The following is a 23,799-nucleotide window of genomic DNA, read 5'->3' as shown; positions in this document are numbered from 1 at the left end:
ATTTTGTAGCTCAGCTGCTCAGGTCTGAATCGGTTAATAGTACTACCTGTGTAAATGTGGACTAGGGTAACCTTAGCAGCCCAATTCTCAGTTTGAGAAAATGTATCAGAATAGGCTGATACCATACAGTAAGTAAATGATGTATTGCAAACTTTTGGCTGACAAATTACAAGCTCAATATTTATTTAGATAGTCTACAGCAGGGGTTTTCAAAGTCTGAGACTGTGGGCCACCCCCCCCCCCCCCCCCCCCCCCCCCCAGACAAAGCTTGGAAAAAGGGACCCCCTTGCTCAATTCCTGGGATCATGATTATGTTATCTATAGACACTCAACAATTGAGCCAAGATAGCGTGATCTTGCTGTTTGACATACTTCAGACAAATAGATAAAAAGGTCTGTCTGAAGGCATTTATTTGTTCCGACCGCCCAGTTAGTTTTCCGTAATCCTGCTAACAAACAAAACCGAAATCATAACCTCCTTGGCGGAGGTAAAAATGCTTTCCATTTCTGCTCAATTTCTCTTGAGGCAAGGAACCAGCTGAATATTACATAAGGAGCGCGAATTTGCAATAGCTGCCTGTGACCAGATAAATGCACTTTTTGTGGTGACATCAGTTACTCCATTGTGACTGATTGTGACGTCATCCACCCCATTGTGAACCCCCCCACCGCCCCGAACTCATACTGAAGTCGGAGTGCAACATAATCCTCTCCATGATGTCAGTCAGAGTGTGACATCATCCACTCCACTGTGATGTCATCCACTCCATTGACATTGATTTTGTAGACCGACTGACCGACCGACCAACCGAGTGACTTGTAGAGCTGGATCATTATGACTAGTCACAGCTAAAAAATAATGTTTTAAGTCTAATCATATGCTTTCTAATTACATTTATATAAAAATAATTAAGTCAATATCTACAACTATACAGTTTCATAGTATTGCATTTGACACCAAAGGGAAATTATGGTTCTAGAAATATTAAATGGCTTCTCTTATGTCCGTATCCACAAAGAGACAAGTAACAAAGTAGCTTCGAAATGATTGCCTTTGTTGGGCGTTGAGGTGGCTAGGATACCATGCAATTTAAAGCCAGTATCCATCTCATTTGCCAAGACAAACTCCACATATCAAAAACAAATATTGGATGTTGACTTAGGTTGAGAAACCTTGAGGAGTGCAGCTGTCAGTCTTAAAGATGTCTGTCTGCATCTTTACCTGTTGTCTTTATCGGGACCTGGCCAAGAGCTCCTAGCACTTCAGAGTGAATATAGTCTGTCATGTCTGAATCTGATGTTCAGACGACTAAGCAAAGTAGCTTAAAGTCTGTTCCAGGAATATGTCATTCCAACTAAGTAATCAAACTATAAGTGTTAACACTCGCCATGTGTCTGACTCAAGCATTGAATGGCCAGAGAGAAACCAAGGTGAGCCACATGGAAAGCCTGAGTGCATCGCACGCTGACGACACTTTGTGTGGGAGTGTCTCAGGACGTCCCATCTCAGCAAGGATCTACTGTAAGGGTGAGAGCAGAACACCGCAGCCCAGACAAGAACAAAATAACATACAAGAAATGTTGAACTGCTCTTTAAGGTGGGCTATTCACCATTTGGGCTTAATTCTTCTGAATGCCAACTGTCTAAAAGATGTGCCAAGAAATGTCTTCCCTATTTCATTTGCAGCACCTGCCAAGTCAGGTGGTAGCCTACTTTGTTTGACCATCCAATCAAATTGATTGGATGGTCAACAATGTTTGATTTACCGGAAAACTCTTAACTACTGAGGGCACAGTTGTTGTTTTTTATTGTGTGGAGCCTAACTGGTTCATGTTGAAGAGGCAATATTATGCAATATAATATTGCAGCAGAACCACAATAAAGCTGATTCTGACTGTGCTGTTGGAAAAAACTGATTTAAAAGGGCCAGAGGAACACTCGGTACGCATACAGATTTAAGCCTTGTCCGGTGCTAAAAATAGCTTTCAATTATGATTTTTCTAAGCATGATATTGATCTGGGAAACAACTGCTTGCTTTAAGATTACTTTCAATTTGGGATGATTAGGCATCAACTGCATTAGATTTAGCCAGCTGCAAGAGGAGCCTGAAGTGAATCACGAGTCAAAGGCTTGAAAATATGTTTCAGTTATGTTTAAGCTTCACAAGTCTCTTTGCAGGTCATGGTCTTACCCCAAAAAAGTGCTATCTGTATTATCTATATTTCATGACTCTGTTCCTGTGAAATCACCCAAAAGTGGCTGTCCAGTCCAGTCACAAACTGCTAAGGGTTACTTACCTTTATGGCCAAAAATGTCTAACTTTATTCGCTTTGTGTGCAATGACCCTTTCATTGAAACAACAGCTTCCAAGCAAACAAAACATGAACACCAATCTGATGTTTCTTCTCGGCAAGCCCGTGCCAGGTGATGGTGGTGGCGTCATTCCACTAATTTCTGCAAATATAATTCCCAATTTAACATGTTCTAAAACACATGTTAATCCTTTAATGTGCTTAAACTTTATTTCTTTTATTTCTTTAGATTTTCATTTATTTTAAGTAGGAATAAAAAGAGCCACAACTACCCACAAAGGAGCCACATGTGGCTCTAGAGCCTCGGGTTGAGTATCAGTGTGTGACTGGAGTGATTCTGTTCCCACTCAAATGGGATTAACATGAGAATTTACAAGAGGCCAATTAGGCCTTCTCCATGCAGCGTGAGAAAGCAGACACCATCCCATCACACACAGGGACGTCCTAAAACCCTCAATCATTGACTCTTTGCCTAACAAAACAATGACGCAACCTTGTCACAAACGATTCAGCAACCAAGGACAGACAGCCTGCCTGTGCAATGAGAACCAATCTGAACTTTCATGGTGAGAAGTGAGATCATGGTCTCCTTGATGATCTCATCCCTTTGTTCTTGGCAGACAGCGCCTCGAGCCAAAACAGCTATTTGAGCCCAGGTGTAGCGTTCCACTCTGTAAATGCACTCCTATACACCTCTGGTCCCTTCCCCACAACACATGTTCAACTTTGCTGCATGGAAGCGCCTTTCGGTTTAAAAAGCATGAATAGTCGAGCCATGAAGGCAATTGTGAGCACGGGCGTATAGTTACGGGGCATGGCTTCACAGGATGGAATCCGTCCAGGTTGTCCTGCCAGCTTCGTGTCCCTCAGACTGACACAACTAATCCCCAACTGTGAAGGTATTCAGCAACGTCCAAAAAGATTGCTTTGATGAAACCAGGGCTGAAGCTCCAAAGCAGCTTAGGTGCATCCAAGCAAAAGACCACTCGGAAAGGGTCATGTCACAGATTATAAACCGGATTTAGCCACCTCCTTTAGTCCACTCGGTTTAATCGAACTTCAAACTAATATGCCATTGAACACATAATGCGGACGTTAGTTATAGTCACATCTTTCAGAAAGATACTGTGATGCTATTTAACATGACACCAATAGACAATAATTGTAAATAGCTGTTATTTAATAACCATGATTTGCACATCAACTGTAGTTACAGTTCATAATTCCATGTCTGTGTCTTGACAGACACTTGGCAGCAGTACTGCAGTGTAAAGGCACAGTGACGGATGAATGGGAATCTACAGTAATGTCACAAGATGACCTGCATGAAAACACAAACCTCAAATAGACATTTTCCATCAGCCATTAACTAACTGACTTTGTCAAATATTGTCCCCGCCCACTCAATTGCTGTAATTGAATGAGAATTTGCAGTTTCTACAGCATTTCCTTGGTCAGTTTGAATAGGGAAAAATTATATAAATGAATGAGTAAACATTGATAGCAAGTGATATTGTAAAACAAACTGGTACACAAATATGAAACAATATATATATAGCCAAAAGTTACACTCTCACAGCAACACACAACAAATGTGAAGTAAATAAAGAACAATGTTCTCCTGGTGGATGAAGTTGATTGACCTATAGTAATACAAAAGCATCAAACAGTACAGCATTAGTCTTACACTTCCATGTACATAGTCCATTGATAGATAATCCAGCCGTTGGAAGGTATTCAAGACAAACGTTAAAATTACTTTCAAAGACTTTGGACTTATCCGCTACATTGTTGACAGCAGTGGCAGATACTGCCAATAAATGAATACAAAACCAAACCGTAAAAGTTGTCTCTGAGGCTATGAATAACTTTGAAATGCAGCAACTTCATAAACGATAGCCTAAGCTGATTGCATGTAATCTCCGGGGTCGCATAAGCGCATTTGTTGACTTCATGTTTTATTATGGCAGTAGGCTGAAGAAGATATCCTTGAGGGCTCACCGACTATGGATCATCCCCCCTTGACAATTTGAGGAAATACAAAACGTTCAAACTAATCTAAGATCAGTGCCAAGGACCACCTTCACCCGATCCATCCAGTTCCTGCCTACTGGCCACAACAGTATCCTGATGAGTGGCCTCCATTTGATGTCGTCGCATCACGACTCCTCGGCTCTTACAAAAAGATGGCTGCGTGTATTCAGCGTGTCAGGGCGTGACTCCCTCCTGGTCCATACTGCAGCCAAGTGCTTCGATGTCATTACTGATATCGGTGATCATGCGGTCCCATTCGTCGCCCTCGGAGGCCTCCTGGCCGCCGTCCGATCCCCCGCTGTCACCGCTGCCGCCCGCAGCTCCGTTGCCGTTGGTGGTGGAATCAGAAGCGGAGCTGGCCGCGCGCCGGTAACGGCCAAAGCTGTCCGTGATGATGCCTCGGCCGTCCTTGACACCGATGGTCTCGAGGAAGTTCTCAAAGTGCTGGCTGTCCTTCTCTGGTATGAAGGGACGCAGGCCTGCAGGGAGAGAGAGAGAAAGCCTAGCTGGGTAAGAATCAGAAGTCAACGAGCTTTAGTAATCAATCATTATTAATTGCCCACATACTGGTGCCAGCAAAAAACAAACGTGTTCTGTTACTCTTAGGGGCTGTGTCCACAATGTTTTTTTCCCATAGTGGTGCGCTTTGGATATCAAAAATATAAATGCCCAAAGCACTTCCAACGCACACAGACACACAGCGTGCAGAGCTGACAGTTAGCAGCAAACGTTAGCTAGCAGCTAGCATACAAGGTAAATAGCAAGCTAACATCAACCCAGCCTCCTCCGTCTTGTTTGTTGATCTCTTCCTTGATTGTGATCGTTCGGTCGTAAAAAGTGACATTGATCAGCAGCACTGAAACCGTGGTACCGTGTTACCATGATTACAGCGCTTTGAAAAACATGGTAAATACTGTCCATCATCAACCAAAGTTGGCAACCTCCAAGCCTTGGAGAAATGACTTGACAGTGAGTGTATCAGTCCTTTTTGGGTCTGAGTTTTCAATATAAAAATTGATGACATTATTTCCCTGAATGTATTAGTACAAGAAGATACCAAATATCAGGACTGACAAGTGACGTATCTTCTAAAATGAATGATGAATAGATTTGAACAGATCCTCCAGCACCACCAGAGGGCAGTCTACATAGAATGCTTCATCGAGGTTGAGAAGGATGTCATACAAAGTCATGAATAAGCCCAAGTCCTAAGTCTTGATCCTATCAACACTATTAACGCTCAGTCTCCCTGAGACTGAGCCAGCCGATAGGTTAACTGAGCATGGCTGAGCCACGTGTAACGTATAGGGCAAGCCGACTTAATATAAGGCCAGGGTGCAATAATGATAATTGACACGGAATGTATACTTACTCTACGAATTGTATTTTGCTACTGACATTCTACTTATTTTTTGCTTCTATCGCATTTACTAGTTATTCTATGCTATGTTGTGTTTTTCTGCTTATTTGCTTATATTGCATTTACTACTGTCTATTTTATGCTATGTGTGTTCTGTGAGCGAGCTACTGTAACTTGTCCCAATTTCCCCCCGGGGATCATTAAAGTCTTTCTGATTCTGATTCTGATTCTGAAGTGTTTAACATTTTGTGTGCTACATATAGTCAACAACTCATTACAATCACTCTATTCTTACAATAGCTACTGTACGACCCTTGATGAAAAAGCCCACTCTGGCCTAATTACAGGCCAATTTCCAATGTGATGTTTCTCATGATGTTTCTTTTGAGTCTTCATGTGATCCTACTAGAGGCCATCATTCCCAAACACAGCATTTGTTTTTCCACGGTTATGTGGGCAATACACAGCTGTATAGCTCAATGATGTCACATGATCTGCATCCAATGAATGCGGTTAGTAACTTGTCAGTAACTGACAGGGTTTTACCAAGTAGGAGGAACTTCCTGCTGTCCCCGTAGAGCTGCCGCAGATTAATACAGAACTCGTGGATGGAGGCGCCGTTACGGTACTCATGGAGCAGGGTAGCAAATTGCTGGATCTCCTGAGATGACAGCTTGGTCCGCAACTAGGAGGGAATGAGAAACAAATTATAAATACAACTATATATATATATTATATATTACAAATACAACTAGGAGGCAATGAGAAACAAATTATAAATACAACTATATATATATATTATATATATATATTATATATTATAAATACAACTAGGAGGCAATGAGAAACAAATTATAAATACAACTATATATATATTATATATACGGTATATATAATATATTAAAAATACAACTAGGAGAGGGAACGAGAAACAAATTATAAATACAAAATAATGCCACTGCACTGAATAATTATAGGAGTGATCTTTGTGTGTACCTTGATAGATTAAAAAAAACTTATGTGCTAACATATTGTTTCCTTACGCAACAGACACTTTTCTCAGCTCAGTTTTATTGTTCGTCTTTGTGTTTTTAATTGAGCTTGTCTCTTTTTTTAGGTTTGTCAGAAGTGTGACGATGTCGCCAAGACTGAGGATTTTCAAGGGGTCCTTCTCAAACTGTGCACATCTGAAATACTAGTAACCTGATTTTTTCCTGGAAATTACGGCACAACAAACAGGAAATACAAGGGCTGCCATCAGATATGTCTCACCTTGGCCGATACAGCACCAATTTAAAAGAATTCTGAGTCAAGTCTTGAGCAAAGAGAGAGTGAGAGAAAGAGGGGGAAGCGTCATACCGTGGTCATGTAGTCCTGCAGCAGCTCTGCAGCAGTGGTACTGAGCTCCCCCTCACTGGCAGTCTTGGTCTGAGGCGATGCTGGCGTGGAGGCCGATGGAGAGTTCCCGCCTGCTTCCAGTGAGCCCTGGAATGAACTGAGAGAAGACAGCACACCTCATGAGGCTCATTTGTGCTTTATGATCATCTGCAGATACTATCTTTGGCTGTCCATCTGTGGAAAATCGAGGTTTTGTGAATACTGAACTAGCACCATCTAACAGAAAAAAAGTAAATAAACTTCTGTGGACAGGAAAGCGAGTGGTTGATGAAATCAGCAGATTCCATGTCAGCCTGGTCATGGCACATATGGTCTAAAGCAGACCTGGGCATTGTGATGGTTCTGCCTGGCCCGGGAGATCTAAGACAAACTACACCATTTTATTTATGAGGCTAAAACATCAAATCAGATGACCTAAATTGGTTGTCTGGAGTGATTTTCAACATAATAAATGCTGAAGAATAAGCACACCGTATGTTTTCTATACTTTAATCGAGCGATAAAATGAGAGGTTACGGCATGACAACATTTTCTTGGCCCCCGGGGACAATCTGGGTTTCTCATGTGGCCCCACAGGAAAAATAATTGCCCACCCTTGGTCTAAAGTGTAAAGTAGTGTCAGGACATTTGAAGAGTGAGGTGTTCGTTCAGGCAGTAGTGACAAGCAGTAACAGGAAATCTTTCACCACTTTCTCCTATCATCAAGGCAGGACTGCTCCACTGTACTCACAATGTGCTGGCCTCTGCTTCAAACGCCTCCTTAACGTCCACTTTGCTCGACGAGTCATCTGCAGAATTAGGGATGTGCATATTGACAGGTTCAGACTATGTAATGATGACTAACCAACTCTGCGTACGATGCTGAAGCCTCACAACTTTGGTTAGACTAGATTACAACAAATACAATTTGACAAACATATTGATATTTGTTAAACTTATTTTGAGGGGGGGGGGGAAACAACACATAAAATAAAATCATATGTCAAAGTTGTGTACATGTTCCAATCGCTAATAACTTTCATTGATTACCATTCCCCTGGGAAGTATTTGGTGGGTCCTTTTCCAAACCAATGAATCAAATCAAATCAATCAACCAACCAAGTAACCAATCAGTAGGTGATCTGCTGTTTTCCTTACCACTGTATAGGGAAAGGTGCCTGGTCGGCGTAGTGGCTCCGTCAAAAATGGCTCTGTCCAGGAAGTCGATGGTGGACTCCGTGTAAACTATCTGAAAGACCTGGCTGAGCAGAAGACAGAGCTCCTCTGCTGCTGCCTGAAAGAGCCAAGAGATGCAGTGATTAGCAATGCACATAAAACTTAGCAATATCTAACTCAAGCCGCTACCTTGTTTTGGGGGTGGGGTGGGCATGAGTTTTATAAAGCAAAGACTGAAATTAGCCTTGGCCAGAAGTGTTAACTTGTCAATCTAGCTGTGTCCAAAACGTACTACGGTAATTCTACATCTCAATTTTACTTTTGGTAACATTAAGAAATGTAATTTATTTTAGAAAGTTCATGACCTTCATACTAGGCAAGGAGAAATAGCTAAAAAAAAAAAAAGAAAAAAAAAAAGAGAGCATTGCTCTCAGTGAGACTCCCCCTGTATAAATAAAGGTTTAAAAAAAAAAAAAAAAAAAAAAAATAGCTGAATATGAATATAAATAGGTTCAGACTTTTGTTATGTTAGTATGACCGAGTGACTCAAAGTCCTTGTGAGTCCCGAGTTGTAGCGAGTTGTTGGTTAAACTCTCTCCCCAGTATAAAGGCCTGTTAACCAGCTCCACCAAGGGAGCTAGCTCTCTCGGCACTGCGGTTAGCGTGTGCGCTTTGCAAGCTGGAGATCGTGGGATTGAATCCCGCCTCTACCCCTGGGCAAGCCCTTAACATGGGTTGCTGTGCGGACTGTCAACAACGCAGGTTACACTAGGCGTTCCAACCATGAGCAACTAATGGCTATCACATATCATCAGTCTCCGTATACCAGTAAAACGACATGTTTTGTGGTCATTTCCTGTAATTGGTTCAGATTACATTCTCACTCCTAACAAACAGCCCTTCAGTGTGTTTGGAACAGGACCAAGAGCAGCATTTTCAGCCCATCTCGGTGCAGTGATTTGGTGTGCACCGGGCTTCCAGTGCTATTGTTCTCAAGAGCGCAATTCAACTACTGCAAACGCACTTGGTGTGAATGCACCCTTATATGAAAAGGAATACCTTATTCTCAACGGCCAGCACGAGCAGGCAGCAAACTTCCACGAGTACAGCTCCGCTCTCTGATAAGGAGCTGAGGGTCTGGGACTTGTTGAGATCAGGACATGAGCTGGGACAGGGCGAGCCACCCGACTCCTGGGCTGATGAACAGAAAAACACACATGGTCAAATTTGATTACTGCAATTTTCTATTCTAGCCTCATGTGCGCTCACTACTTTAACCTGCCAGGCAGGGAGCCTCATGTGCGCTCACTACTTAAACCTGCCAGGCAGGGAGACACATGTGCGTTCACTACTTTAACCTGCCAGGCAGGGAGACACATCATGTGCGCTCACTACTTTAACCTGCCAGGCAGGGAGACACATCATGTGCGCTCACTACTTTAACCTGCCAGGCAGGGAGACACATCATGTGCGCTCACTACTTTAACCTGCCAGGCAGGGAGACACATGTGCGCTCACTACTTTAACCTGCCAGGCAGGGAGACACATGTGCGCTCACTACTTTAACCTGCCAGGCAGGGAGACACATGTGCGTTCACTACTTTAACCTGCCAGGCAGGGAGACACATGTGCGCTCACTACTTTAACCTGCCAGGCAGGGAGCCTCATGTGCGCTCACTACTTTAACCTGCCAGGCAGGGAGACACATGTGCGCTCACTACTTTAACCTGCCAGGCAGGGAGCCTCATGTGCGCTCACTACTTTAACCTGCCAGGCAGGGAGAGACCCTCATGTGCGCTCACTACTTTAACCTGCCAGGCAGGGAGACACATGTGCGCTCACTACTTTAACCTGCCAGGCAGGGAGCCTCATGTGCGCTCACTACTTTAACCTGCCAGGCAGGGAGAGACCCTCATGTGCGCTCACTACTTTAACCTGCCAGGCAGGGAGAGACCCTCATGTGCGCTCACTACTTTAACCTGCCAGGCAGGGAGAGACCCTCATGTGCGCTCACTACTTTAACCTGCCAGGCAGGGAGCCTCATGTGCGCTCACTACTTTAACCTGCCAGGCAGGGAGACACATGTGCACTCACTACTTTAACCTGCCAGGCAGGGAGCCTCATGTGCGCTCACTACTTTAACCTGCCAGGCAGGGAGCCTCATGTGCGTTCACTACTTTAACCTGCCAGGCAGGGAGACACATGTGCGCTCACTACTTTAACCTGCCAGGCAGGGAGACACATGTGCGCTCACTACTTTAACCTGCCAGGCAGGGAGACACATCATGTGCGCTCACTACTTTAACCTGCCAGGCAGGGAGACACATGTGCGCTCACTACTTTAACCTGCCAGGCAGGGAGACACAACATGTGCGCTCACTACTTTAACCTGCCAGGCAGGGAGACACATGTGCGCTCACTACTTTAACCTGCCAGGCAGGGAGACACAACATGTGCGCTCACTACTTTAACCTGCCAGGCAGGGAGACACAACATGTGCGCTCACTACTTTAACCTGCCAGGCAGGGAGAGACATTTTTCTCAATTAGTCGGCGCAACGATTCGAGGAACACCTACAGGAGAGTGTGAACTACGGTTGTCAAAAGTATCGATAGTATCATAAGTATCAATACTAAAGATTTGAAACGGATACAATACTCATTTGCATTTTTATTGATACCAGCGGTGCTTTCTCTTAAGGAAAAATCAAACATAGCACTGATCTTTGCCTCCCTATCATTGCCGGGTACCTGTACCTTCAACAAGCTACAAGTGTTCTGATAGGCTGATGACTACAGCAGGGATAATCTGCTGTGTAAATGCAAAGATTTAATGAGTTTTATCAGACCTAGATTATGGAGAAGCGTGCATCTGTCCGTCCATCGGTCTTCCTTTATTTTTATGCCTCTTGATGTGATGTGTTGTCAGTTGGTATCGAAAATGGTATCGAGTATCGATATTTTCGGTATTGAAGTTTAAAAACTCTAGTATCGCGACGTCGCTAGCGTGAAGCCCTCCCTGCATGTGTTACACTCTCCCGGAAAAAACTCCTTGCTGTCAAGTGGAAAGAAGCAGTTGGCAACTCCACATGCATTGGAAAAGACATGGTGGTCTACTAGACCTCCCCAGTTGACAGGGGTCACGTAAAGACTGGAACTGTGGAGCACATCGGAAACTGGCAACGACAAAATAGACATTTGGGAGATAATGGTGTGTGTGTGTGTGTGCGTGTGTGTGTGTGAGGTGTGGGGGTGGGGGGGTTCATAACGCTCAATGCTTGTTTTTGTTTTTTTCAAAACAAGTCACACTAACTCAAATAGGTTGTGTTTTGGTGACCTGTTATCCTGCGGTTTCACTTGCCTCTCCCCCCAACACGCACTTCTTTCAGCCCCCACAGGAACTTACGGCAGTATTTAGACCAGTGATACTCACCGCGAGGCTCTACAGCCAGATGCGGCTCCTTTATGGGTAAAAAATAAAACCCTAACCCTAATAAAGGGAGGAAAGGGACTTTTTTGGATTGTGGCTCTTTCAAATAATTTGTTTGTCATGTGGCTGCGAGTAGGGCAAGGTTGCATCCCACTGACTTAGGGAGAGAGAGTAAACTTGACCCCCCTCAGGCTAAGCTGGGTACCTGTTTTGAGCACCACAAGGTGCAGTGAGTCGTCCCTGATGTAGGAGACGGCAGCGATGTCGTGGATGGGCACTCTTAGGATGATGTCCTCTCCGTCGCGCCACACAAGCTTGATGTTGTACGCAGACAGGCTCACCACTGCATCCTGCTCCGACGTCAGCTGGCCCGCCAACTGATGCGACTTCTGGGAAACAGGGAGACCAAAGATGAGTTTAGTTTGAAAAACGCCATAAGATCTGTCAACTTTGAATTCCAATTCACCATAGATTACATAAACCATTTAAAAGTTCATCAATTGTATTGTTTGTTAAGATAGACTGGTTTGGTCAAGTTAAATCCCAGGGTTTTTCCTGGTTCAGAATGGGCCTTTGGGGCGTGACTACACACCTCAGTAATGCTTACTGTCGTGCGTAGCCTACATTTGTCTTTTGCGTTCGTGTCAGGGTTCCTGAACACAAAAATATATCAGTCATTGTCAGAAATTATGGAGCAAATAAAAGAAGCCACCTAAAAAGGGTACAAATGTGGGACTTTAACTTTGACAAAATGCTTGAATTTGAGTTAGTATGCAGTCAGGGTTGTCCTGAACTCAAATCATGTCATTTATATCAGGCGTTTGGGAGCGTGGCTTGGGCCTTTGGGGGTGGGCACCAAAGGTTTCTGGATGCAGGAAAAACCCTGAATCCTGTTATTCAGAGATGCTTACCCTCGCATTGTCAATGAGCTGCAGGACCTCTGTCCGACTTGATGGGTTCAGATATCCTGGAACTGATGTTAGCTGCCCCAAGTACTGACAAGACAGAAGAACATGTGCTCAATACTACCACTATAGCAACAAATGTATGTAAATAATTATATATGTATGTGTGTGTGTGTGTGTGTGTGTGTGCGTGTGCGTGTGCGTGTGTGTGTGTGTGTATATATATATATACATTATATATACACATACATATATACTGTATACATACATACATACGTACAGTACATACATAGATTATGCACAATAGTATAGAGGGGTTTGGTTTCTGCTAGTCATACTCACTTTGACCTCCTTCTCGATGTAGTCGTTGAGCAGGATGTCAGGGTCAATGCGGTGGTCCGGCTGGGAGAGGGAGAAGGTGTGGAGGGCCCTGCGCTCGGTGGTCTTCTCCTGGGCCTTCTTGTCCCTCCCCTTCTCTCCTTTCAGGAAGACACGCTTGAACGGAGACACGATACCAGGCTAATGGACCAAGAAGGAGACGCAGAGGAGTTCAGAGAAACATTTTTGCAACGACCCGTTAAAAAAATAAAAAATAAATCAAGAGAACATTTGAGACCAAGGTTGTGTGCGTAGCTTGCCTTATAAGACTCTAGTCTCTAAAGATAAATAACAAATTATCCTCTGCAACAGTATATCATTAGTTAATTTAGTTTGGCTACATGACTGTATCCTCTACAACAGTAAATCATTAGTTTGGCTACATGACTGTATCCTCTACAACAGTAAATCATTAGTTTGGCTACATGACTCTGTTCACGTCTATACACAGATGACATCTTGGGGTTGGCCAAAGAGGAAAGCAAAGCAATCCGCAATCCCCCTCCTTCCCCCCCCCTTTGTTTTCTATGTCTATAAAATTCCTTACACAGAACAACAAATGTTCATGTACTGTATAATATCCAAGTGTGCCTCTATTACTCTTCAAAATTGTAATAGTGATATAATCCTTAATTTGAGTATTAATGGTGATATCCATATGTTCCATGTCTGTACCCTTTATGTTCATGAGGACCGCAATGGAAATAAGCCTGAGGCTTTATTGTGTTTTTATCCTCGGTGACTGTCTGTCCTTGTATCTGTTCCCTGTGTATGTTGACATTCACCAAATAAAATCAATCAATCAATCAATCAACGCAGCTACAAGGTTAACCTCACCGAAAAACCAACAGCAAGAAACCTCTCTTTCCTCCATCAAACTGCTGTTGGCTGTGTGGACCGTATCCTACGCCTGGTCATTTCTGCTGACTCGGCTTCCCCTGACTGTGCTGCTGCTGCTAGCTCCTCCAGCTACCGCAAAACGGAGATGGATGGCCCCTCTTTCAGAGTGCAAATGTGCAGCAGACCATGTTACCCAATAATGTGTTGCCTGCATGTAACGATTAGCATGAACGGAACTAGAAGACGTTGTGAAACATTGCATTTGCGGTGGTGGTGAGAGGGTGGTGCGGTGGGTGGGAGGCCTTGACGCAGGGCAAAAAGATGGAGAATCGCACACAGACATCTAAATCAACAAAAACAATTTGAGCTGTGAGAGCTGGCTACCACACTGATGTCTCAACAATCTATTTCGCTTCCTCTTCTCAAAAATTCTCTACTTAGCCTACTTTAGAAGAACCTAATTTCTCAGTGCATAATATGGTCAATAAAAAACATTAAGTCACACACAATCTCTTGACACTGAACCACTGGATACGAGAGCCCAGAAGTGAGTCTAACAAAGACTTTGAGAAATGTCATTTCACCCATGATCTAAGGTCTACGCAGCACAAGAAGAAATTGTCATGTCAAAGAGATGCAGAAGCCTACCTCGTAATCCATGAACCCTCGCGCTGGAAGAGTCGTGTAGTCAAACGGCGAGCACACCGTTGCTGCTTGGCTCTGCGTAGCCACATACGTTCCTTCCCTCACACTGACTACACTTGTCACCTGTTGCCTCCACTCACTCACACACAGCCTTAGTGACAGTTGCCAACCGGTGACTGACATACAGGGTCAAACAGTCTGTGGGTATACACACACACACACACACACACACACACACACACGGGGGGGGGGCGTGAACCCCACAAGGAAGGGAAGTGTCCCTGACTTTCTATACTGAGGCACAAGAACAGGAAGGGGGCCACCCACCAACTTCCTGTGATGACACGAACGCTCATGCTTTGAATACTGTGGCCATAACACGTGAAAAACGACAACAGACATCTCATGACATTTTGCAAACTGCAATACAGAGGCACAAAGGAGAATTCAGAAGATCACATTTCTGATGTGAAGATTCCAAAGCATTGCACTTTATAGTGCCCAGAGCGCGAGACAACTTAAGACTCTTTCACACCTTGCCTATAATTTGGTATTCTATTTATTTCCAGTCCCGACACATGATCCCACACTTTAGACGACGCAGAATAGCACCACCTATGAGCGGCGCGGTGCATTATTTAGCAGCTCACAGCTTCAGGACTCTGGTAGAAGACGAGTGCATTAACATTTGATAGCCGCTCGTGGTGAAACGCGAGACTACGGCTCAGCACAGGTGGCCCACGGACATCACGGCGAACGGCCTCAAAATGAACGAGTTGAGTGCCACTTTTGTCAAGAGCTTGTCGTTTAATTCAAAGGAAGTGTAAGTGAGGAATGAGGAGGATCTAGCTCAGGGATACTCAACTTGCTTTGTCCCGGGGGCCACTTTTGCATAATGATGGGAGTCAAAGCAGACTAGCTGGGGAGCTATCAGCACGCACACCAGATAAAAAAGTTTTAGGTGCAAGGCAGGCACAGGAGTTTCCATAGAGTAGTAGAGAGAAGGAGCCAGCACTCAAAAATGTCCTTTGAAGGTTTTATTCTGTTTCAATCATTACAACGTACGCGTTTCAGCAAGAAGCCTTCGTCAGCGTTATGATAGGAGGCCAGGGGCCAGTTAATAAACATTCATATTTGTTCTGTACGGGAGGGGATTGTAGGTTTCTGGGGTGTCAGCCAGAGTTTAGTCTGAGAATTTTGTGCACACAGGATGGTTAGTTAGGTTAAAGGGATAGTTCGGTTTGTTTGAAGTGGGGTCCTATCAGCTAGTTCGATACACTACAGTAAGTCTGAAGTACTGTAGGTACAGTGTTCTGGAGGCTGGGCGCAGCCTGTAACGAGACCCGACACTCAGAGCAGCAGCCAAACCAGCTTTTTCTCTGTAAGTACGTGGGGTCAAGAACTCAAACGTAATTTAGCCACCTAAAACAACGGCCACCTAAACAAATCTATATCTGTGTACATGCACGCTCTATTTTGACAATTTTCAGCGCTTTACTTTGCCGCCAAACAGCAGTTTCATTCGGCACTGCTTTTTCTCCCAACCGTACAACTACCGTATTCCTCCGCTAAAAGAGCCGCAGCGCTGGATTACTCCGCAGATCAGCTGTTATTTTGGGTTACTTTATTTCTCCCAGGTTTGTTAGTGAAGACACAACAAATAGAATACACAAACGAAAATATGAGTGATTTTGATAGCGAGGATGATATGCCATTCACCTTGGTGACAAGAGGATGCAATTATGAACCAGAGAGAATACAGAAGAGGAACTTTTGCAGAGAGTGAACAGGCAGAAAGAGAGATGCGAGGAACTGCCTGCTGCCTAAATGCCGGGGTGCCCTGCAGACCTTTTTCACCATTCCCACCCAGGATAAATTGGGGAAAACGTCCCAGACCAGAGAGGCCAGGTGACTAGTTGTCTCTAAAGTAAGTCAGTGTTTTTTGTCTCTCTTCTAAGCCTTCCCGTTTTGTAAACCGCGGCTCTGTGCTATGTGCAGGCTTTACGGTAGTTGTACGGTTGGGAGAAAAAGCAGGGCCGAATGAAACTGCTGTTTGGCGGAAAAGTAAAGCGCTGAAAATGGTCAAAATAGAGCGTGCATGTACACAGATATCGATTTGTTTAGGTGGGCGTTGTTTTAGGTGGCTAAATTACGTTTTAGTTCTTGACCCCACGTACTTACAGAGAAAAAGCTGGTTTGGCTGCTGCTCTGAGTGTCGGGTCTCGTTACACGCTGCGCCCCCAGCCTCCAGAACACTGTACCTACTTCAGTTAGTGTATCGAACTAGCTGATAGGACCCCACTTCAAACAAACCGAACTATCCCTTTAAGTTAGGTACATATAAGTGCCTGGGTAGCGAGCAGACGGCGGTATTTGACAATTTTAGCTGGAACTCAATCAAACTTGATTTAACATTAGTTTTCATTGTGAATTAGAAAATGTTCGGGGGGCCTCTCGTCTGCACCCTATCGCAGGCCGCATCAGGCCCCAGTTGCACAAAGCACCTTTAGGTTAAGATTTCCCTTAGAGTCAGAGTTAAGGTGTCCATAAAATAGAATTGGCTGCACAAAACACCCTTAAATCTTGTGCTTATGTTTTCCTTAAAATGTTTAACCTTATGGAGAAGATTTAAGAGTGTTTTGTTGTAAAGCCGATTCGATTTTATGGACATCTTAACTCTGACTCTAAGGGAACTCTTAAACTAAGGTGCTTTGTGCAACTGAGCCCGGGCCGCAAGTTGAGTATCACTGATCTAGCTTCTTCATGTGGTGGTGAGTGATGGTGGTGGTGTACCATTTGTACAAAGGCACAAGCAAAAACAGGAAGTTGCCTTCATGCTTTTGTTTTAACGATCTTCAAGTAAACAACAGCGGTGTGTCAGTGTGTATGAATGACAATCTAACTCTACAAATATGATCATGGTTGAATCAGTCCATTGGTTATGCATGAGCTGTGCACAGTGAAGCAGCAATGTTATAATAGTCATATAGCTTAAAGGAAGACCAATTTAAAGTCGAGCTGAAACCAAAAATGACTTTTCTTTTCTTTTAGTTCAAATACTTGGGTATGCAGTGCACCTATTTAATAATGTATGCAAAAAACAAAAATCACAAAAATCTAATTTCTTTAGTTTTTCACACTTTTTCACATCAAAAGTTCATTTTTCAAGATTTCATTGATAACAGTAATCTACAGTTTGCTGACGTCACCGGCTAGTACTATCAAATTTCTACCCCATTTCAACCAATCATATCACGACATGGCAGCTGTCAATCAAATCTCATTGATCAATCATTATCATTTCAGGATACTTTTCTCTTCCAAAAGAAAGAGAAAATGGCGCCTAGTGCCTGTCATCTGGCAGAATTCCTATCCCATAAACTTAGTAACTAAAAAACAAAAAGGGCAATGTCTAAGAATGCAAAGAAATGTAACTGGCTCGTTAAAACGCGCATTCCAGGAATATCATATTTACAGAAATAGCGATAAAAGCGCACGCTTGAGAGCCTGATTGTCAGGGGTCGCCCCTCGGAGATTCCAGGGGGGTGGGCAGCACCCATGCATCGGATTGTCCGCTCGCTCTGCACAAAGCAGCTGGCTGCCTGGTACTCCGCGGATCCCACTCGCGTAGCACGACAACACGCTGAATCCCACTCGATTTGGGGGTGGAACACGCCATGATTGGCCAATGCCAAAGCCAGTCCCCAGAATTGTCAAATCAAATCATCGACACCCGGCATTGTGCGGCTTATGGTCTGCCTCTCAACACTGTCATCTCAGACAAGATTTGTTTGAGTCTCCGACGCTCGCGCTATTGCATTCGCCTCTGGTTCACTTCGACTTTAAGCCTTTTTTCGCCTTCCAGACTCCCCAAACCTAGCCTGGGTATCAGGATACTTTTAAGCAAGCTCCCCCAAAGCTAGGCTACAGTATTCTAAAAATGAGCATTAGGAAAGTACAGGTCTAATGTTATCATAGGGGTCTGAGATGGCATTTGAACCTACAGTATGTGACAGGTGATTTTATTTGGGACGCCAAATAAATTTGCAGAATTTTTTCCATAGTCCTTAAAATGTATTATATCTTAAAATATCGGTTTGTTTTACGGATGAGAGAAAAACAGGGGCCTTAACTCTCTTCCCAGAGAGATGTATCAATAAATATTCCTCATGTTGTATCATTGCAACATATTTGAATAAGAACTCCAGATTTCTATTATTTTCATTCTATGACAAACACACGTCAACTGACCTCGCACATCAGCAATGTTCCAATTAAGTCTTTTCTCAAGTCTGTTTTATTAAAGACAATCGGCCACGCTCCCCTGGGCTTTCCTCCATATATAACCCCCCACTAAAAACATGCAGAAGATCACCATCTGACCAGCAGCGGTTGGAAGAAGTTGGTCGCCGGGTGCTTCACTGCAGCTGCCCACCGCTCCTGGCCTGACCAGGGAGGAGGATGAGCCAGGATGGGTCAAACCACGCAGAGGACAAATTTCATGTCGCCTCCAATTGCATGTGTGTGTGTGTACTGGCTGCCGCGCACGTGTGTGCATGCAAGGTGGTGTGTCATCTGTGACAAAAATAGAGAGGGTTTGTCAGTCTGCGCGGTTTGGTCACAGAGTTTACCCATTTAAAATGGTCAGGAACGTTCATTTATGCACAAATTCGCTCTTCTCATGATTTATAGATTTTATAATATAAGACCTATTGTGAATTGGGTTTGCGATAGTTTGTCAATTTAAAAAAGTGGGTTGACACGGGACACTGCTACTCTATGCAGGGAATACTGAGCCAAATGCTATTCAATATCACCACCAAGTGGAATAATTAAGAACTGTACATTGCTAACTGCTTCCTACCCAGCACTGATCACCTCCCTCTCTTTATTTATTCTACCATCATCATCACCCAACACAACGAAAACATTAGCAACGAAGGGTAAATCAGCATTTTTACTTTTCTATTTTTCATGTTAATTAGCACTAAGCTGAGTAAGGTGGAATGGGAAAAACAATGATTTTCGCCACCATGCAAAGTAGACTTGACTTTCAGAAAAGCTGAATTGCTGCTGGCCCACAGTCTGAACAAACATGAAAAGAAAGTTTCAGTCTGTGAGTGTGGCCACGACCAGACAACCTGACAAAGTGCTTAGTTCTAAAATACAGAGTCTAGCTGGCTGGCTAGTCTGGCTCATTGGCTTATCAACAACACCAGTACAAACTAAAGTCAATCTGGCTGGGCCTGGCACATACTTGCTTGCCACAAAAAAACTTGTAAGCAGGAGACACTATCACTTCATTTCCTTCCACACCATGAGAAGGAGGCATTATGAGAACTAACACCAGTGGCCTTAATATGGGATATAAACAACTGAAGAACAACACATAAATGGTAGCCTAGATGTCAGCCTCAGACACCTCAGTTCCTGCCATGGTATCAGACAGGCAGTGAACGAGACTGTCAACGTCACATCCCGCCTAGCTGTGGTGACTGGTGAGCCCTGCCCTTCATTCTCCTCCAGAGCCCACCGGAGGAGGCACAGAGGGAAAATATAGCCTAGCTTTCCCCTTCCATGAGTGACATGATGACCGCTGCCTGTGACAGCTGGTGGTGAGCAGACAAGTCTACAGCCTGCCCATTAGTGAGTGTATGACACCAGGAAGCCTGGATGTGCTTACCTTTATGAGAGAAACGCCACCCTTCTACAGCATCATCTTAATACTCTAATAACCTCGCAAAAGATACATTGGTGGTCTCAAATTACTAGAGCTTTCACTTGTGTAACAGACATATAACACATAACGCTAGCGCAGTTCAAAGCAAAGAGTTTAACAAACTGGCGTTGTGCAGTAACGTTAGATTACTGAGAAATAAAGATTTGTTCAAGCCCCAACGTTAATTAAGTTGACAGAAAGCGGTTAACTTAATTGGAAATAACTCATTTGGTCTTATTTAGGCTCAATCTGTAGTAGTGTTTCATCATTTCCGATTGGTGGCGCTTAACGTAATTATATATTAATTATTTTTTAATGAAGTGAGTACACGTTAGCCAACGTATCACTGTAACGTTAGTAACTTACCACCAGTACCCGTTAAACTTTATTTACTGTTATCTACACATAGCGTTAGTGTTAGCTAAGCTAGCAGCAATCTGTGTAAAGGTCCAGAAGAGAGGTACCGTAGCAAAAGGCTAACTGTTAGCTGGTTGGTGAGTGAGTGGACACTGTGTTAGCATGCTAGCCAGCCATCATGCAGACTGGCTAGCATGTTGTTGTTGTTTTGTTTTCCCCAACTTACCTTTTTAACTTTTTTCACATCATCCTCCATTTCTATTTAAGTATCCTCTTCTTCATATTCAGTTCTGCGTTGGGGTATATCGAGGATACAGGACATAACTGGCGAAGCTCCTAACCGGTACAAAGGCTGGCTCTAATAGTTATCTGACAGTAGTTTAGTTAGCTTGCTTGCTAGCTTAGATTAGCATTAACGTTAGTAAAGTAATGCCCAAATTTGATCTTATAACGAAACGCCATCCCCACATTCCTCAGCGACAGGGAACAACACCCTCGTGTCTTCAATGCGAAAGGGTTATGCTTACGTACACCAGCGAAATATCTACTCTACTAAGAAAACAAACTCAGACAAAACAGCCAAAACTTTTCAATCCTGCCGCCATTTTGGGCGTTGAACTGTGGTCCAGCAGCGGTCCAGCATGCTTTGCACAGCAAAGCAGCTACCAAGAAAAGTGAGAGGTGGTTATTACTGCTTTGATTTTACACGATATCTCAACCTAAAACGCACGCACACAGTAGTACTGTTCTAATAATAACATATTAATTGCTTATCAATTTTGTGGCCTAAAATTAAGGATGAATTAATTCATTCAGTGAAAGTTCTCATAGTTGACCTGAATTTGTGGAACAATGCCGCCCCCATCTGGCGGAGTCAGGTTAATAAGACATGGTGGCCTGAATCTGAGTGGACATCAAACAAGGTGGATCCAGTACCTTTTTCATTTAGTTTCGCTCACTTTGAGGCGAGCAATGATCAAGACAAAGCTGAAATTCCTTCAACGTACCACAGAAAACTGATGCTCATGTCACTCACATTTCATTAAGTAAAGCAGTCTGACTGGCTGTAAAGCACTTATCATTTACATTGCAAATTAGTTATTGGTTATATATTTATCCTGGGTAATCACATTGAGATTTCCAGTACAACCACAGTCTGATCAGCTGGCCACTGAGCAGCTCCAATGGAGCAGTAACGGTTAAGGGCCTAATAACTCAAGGGCCCGCACCTCAGTGGTGGTAATGAGGGAGGGGCAAGCACTGCCTTTTCTTTGATTGATTGATTAATTTTCTTTCCCCATCAGGGTGATAGGGGTTTCAATTATTATGAGCTAGCCTACTATGGGTTTTTCATTATTGTCATGTGCATCTTTAAAGGCCTGCATGGGCCTAGTTCAAATTGTTTCCCTGTTAACAGCTATAGCTAATAGCTAGTTATTTTTTCAATATAGTAGTAAAATACTTTTTCACTCTCACATGAAATAACTGAGCTAATAACTACATCTGTTTTTGAAGCTGTCATTTTATTATTAGTGAATTTGGTGCAAAATGGACCAACATCTGATTTATACTGTGATATTATGTTCCCATTCCATTCTGTGACTTGCAGGAGCCTGGTGGGTGGGGTCGTGTTAAGGCTGATTGAGTGCTTATGGGCCCAGTGTAGGCCACTCCCTGTAACCTTCAGAGTCTCTCCTTCTCAAACGGTGCGTGCACCTTTTGTCATATTTTCCCTTACTATTAATAAAATATAAGTTTTACTTTGGCATATGAGTCCTCCACATACTTTCTTGAGCCGGGTTGTAACATCATCTTTTATCTTTTATTCAGTTAAGCTATAGCTAGGTCACCAGTGCAAGTGTTAAGAAATCACCACCAATCACACTATATCCCCAAACATATTTATAATTGTTTAAAATATATTACAATACTTAATATGAGATATTTAGTGTATTAATAATTCCACTAGAGAGATAAAATACAAGTGTTTATTAAATGTTGGTAGAAATGGGAGCATGACACCCCCCCCCACCCATTTTGAACTAGAAATGCCTCACAATTTGTATGGATTAAGTGATTTTGCATGCATTGTTTTTTTTTTATCGTTTCTTTGCTAAATACAAAAGACTGCAAGTTTAAAAAAAAAAAATGTCACCCATCTTTAAGTATTTTTCCAGTCAGCAAATTTGACTTCCTGCAAAACTCTACAATGACTCAATGCTTAGCAAAATTATTTCAACCCTGTATATTTCCTGGATTGGAATACATTAAAATAATAACATCAGTATTTTTGACATGTGGATACTATTGATAGGACACCAAATTTGTTGAGCTTATCTGAGGATCTGAGAATGTACATCGGGGGGACCACAGAAAAACATAATTGATAAAAATTACATTTTGTGTGGAGAACCCTCCTCCTCACAGACCAGATTAAAGACATTTGACCCAAAATGCTGCAATTAATTATCCTATAATAAGAATGTGAAGGTTGTCTGTGAGTGAGTGAGCAGAATTGTTTTGGGCCACAGCTATGCCATTTTACATGCAATCATGCTGAATCTTTCAGAAAGTGTAAAGAGCACCCCTGCAGGTGACCTAACAAAGCCGGATTTTTGAATTAGGTAATTAGGGCTGACTAAATGGGTAACAATGGCTAATTAGTGGGCCAAATGAGTCAACACAGGTTCAGCACCATGGAGAGCACCGTTCGTTAGAGCTCACCAGAGGAGCAAAGCTGGGCCAAGTTGGAATCAGCCAGGGAAGAAGTGCAGTATGAAACCCTCTGGGAAGCGAGAGGAGAGGCTGCATGCCAACTCTGTGAGCGAGCTAGGCCTGATTAAATGGCCAGTCACACAGCGACGGTATTTTGCTAATATACTAAAATCATGGAATCGTTAGGCCCATTCAGTCAACTTCTGGTTGATGCCCCTGGTGGCTAGTTTTAAGATGAATTTGTCTATTTGTGACAGTCAGGAGGCCTAACTATAAAGATTATAATAATTCACATTTTATCGATATGCTGTCTGCAGACCAGACATTGTGCTTTTGTCCACCCATGTCTGATGGGCAACAGTACTTGTACTAATCATCACAGGCTGTTGCGAATGTCAAGACATGTACTGTAAAACATAGTAAGACACATTCAATAAATCCTTCAGATCTGCTGTTATAGCTGGGATAATGTCTCATAAGTGTGTAGGTAGGCCTACGTCATACATCACATCATATACATATACCCTTGCAGACTGTATAGCCACTGTTG

General features: G+C 43.3%; 1 protein-coding gene across 3 annotated transcripts; it reads right to left on the bottom strand.

Moving 5' to 3' along the window:
• Positions 1 to 3,482: 3,482 nt before the first annotated feature.
• Positions 3,483 to 21,126, bottom strand: ccm2 (CCM2 scaffold protein). Of its 3 annotated transcripts, none has more exons than XM_083643106.1 (10): positions 20,761 to 21,126; positions 12,938 to 13,114; positions 12,602 to 12,685; positions 11,896 to 12,079; positions 9,321 to 9,457; positions 8,244 to 8,379; positions 7,837 to 7,894; positions 7,068 to 7,203; positions 6,255 to 6,393; positions 3,483 to 4,827 (listed from the first exon to the last, which is right to left on the bottom strand). In XM_083643106.1, exons 1-10 carry the CDS (start codon positions 20,788 to 20,790, stop codon positions 4,523 to 4,525), a joined length of 1,386 nt encoding a protein of 461 aa, XP_083499232.1. In that variant the 5' UTR covers positions 20,791 to 21,126; the 3' UTR covers positions 3,483 to 4,522. The 3 variants fall into 3 exon arrangements, with proteins under 3 accessions (XP_083499232.1, XP_083499233.1, XP_083499234.1); XM_083643107.1 differs by having other exon boundaries at positions 11,896 to 12,076; XM_083643108.1 differs by lacking the exon at positions 20,761 to 21,126 and adding an exon at positions 14,462 to 14,590.
• Positions 21,127 to 23,799: the final 2,673 nt, after the last annotated feature.

The sequence above is a fragment of the Poromitra crassiceps genome, assembly GCF_964638095.1.
Source record: "Poromitra crassiceps genome assembly, chromosome: 9".
In the NCBI taxonomy this organism is placed as follows: domain Eukaryota; kingdom Metazoa; phylum Chordata; class Actinopteri; order Beryciformes; family Melamphaidae; genus Poromitra; species Poromitra crassiceps.
This window is presented reverse-complemented; position numbering and strand designations above follow the sequence as displayed.

What these genes read in the sequence shown, in the direction of transcription:
- ccm2 (XM_083643106.1), bottom strand. Translation starts at nt 20,790, where the DNA reads ATGGAGGATGATGTGAAAAAAGTTAAAAAG. An exon ending in ACATCGAGAAGGAGGTCAAA is followed by an intron (nt 12,686 to 12,937) that starts GTGAGTATGACT and finishes CTGTCTTGTCAG; the next exon opens with TACTTGGGGCAGCTAACATC. An exon ending in TGCAGGACTACATGACCACG is followed by an intron (nt 6,394 to 7,067) that starts GTATGACGCTTC and finishes ATTCCCTCCTAG; the next exon opens with TTGCGGACCAAGCTGTCATC.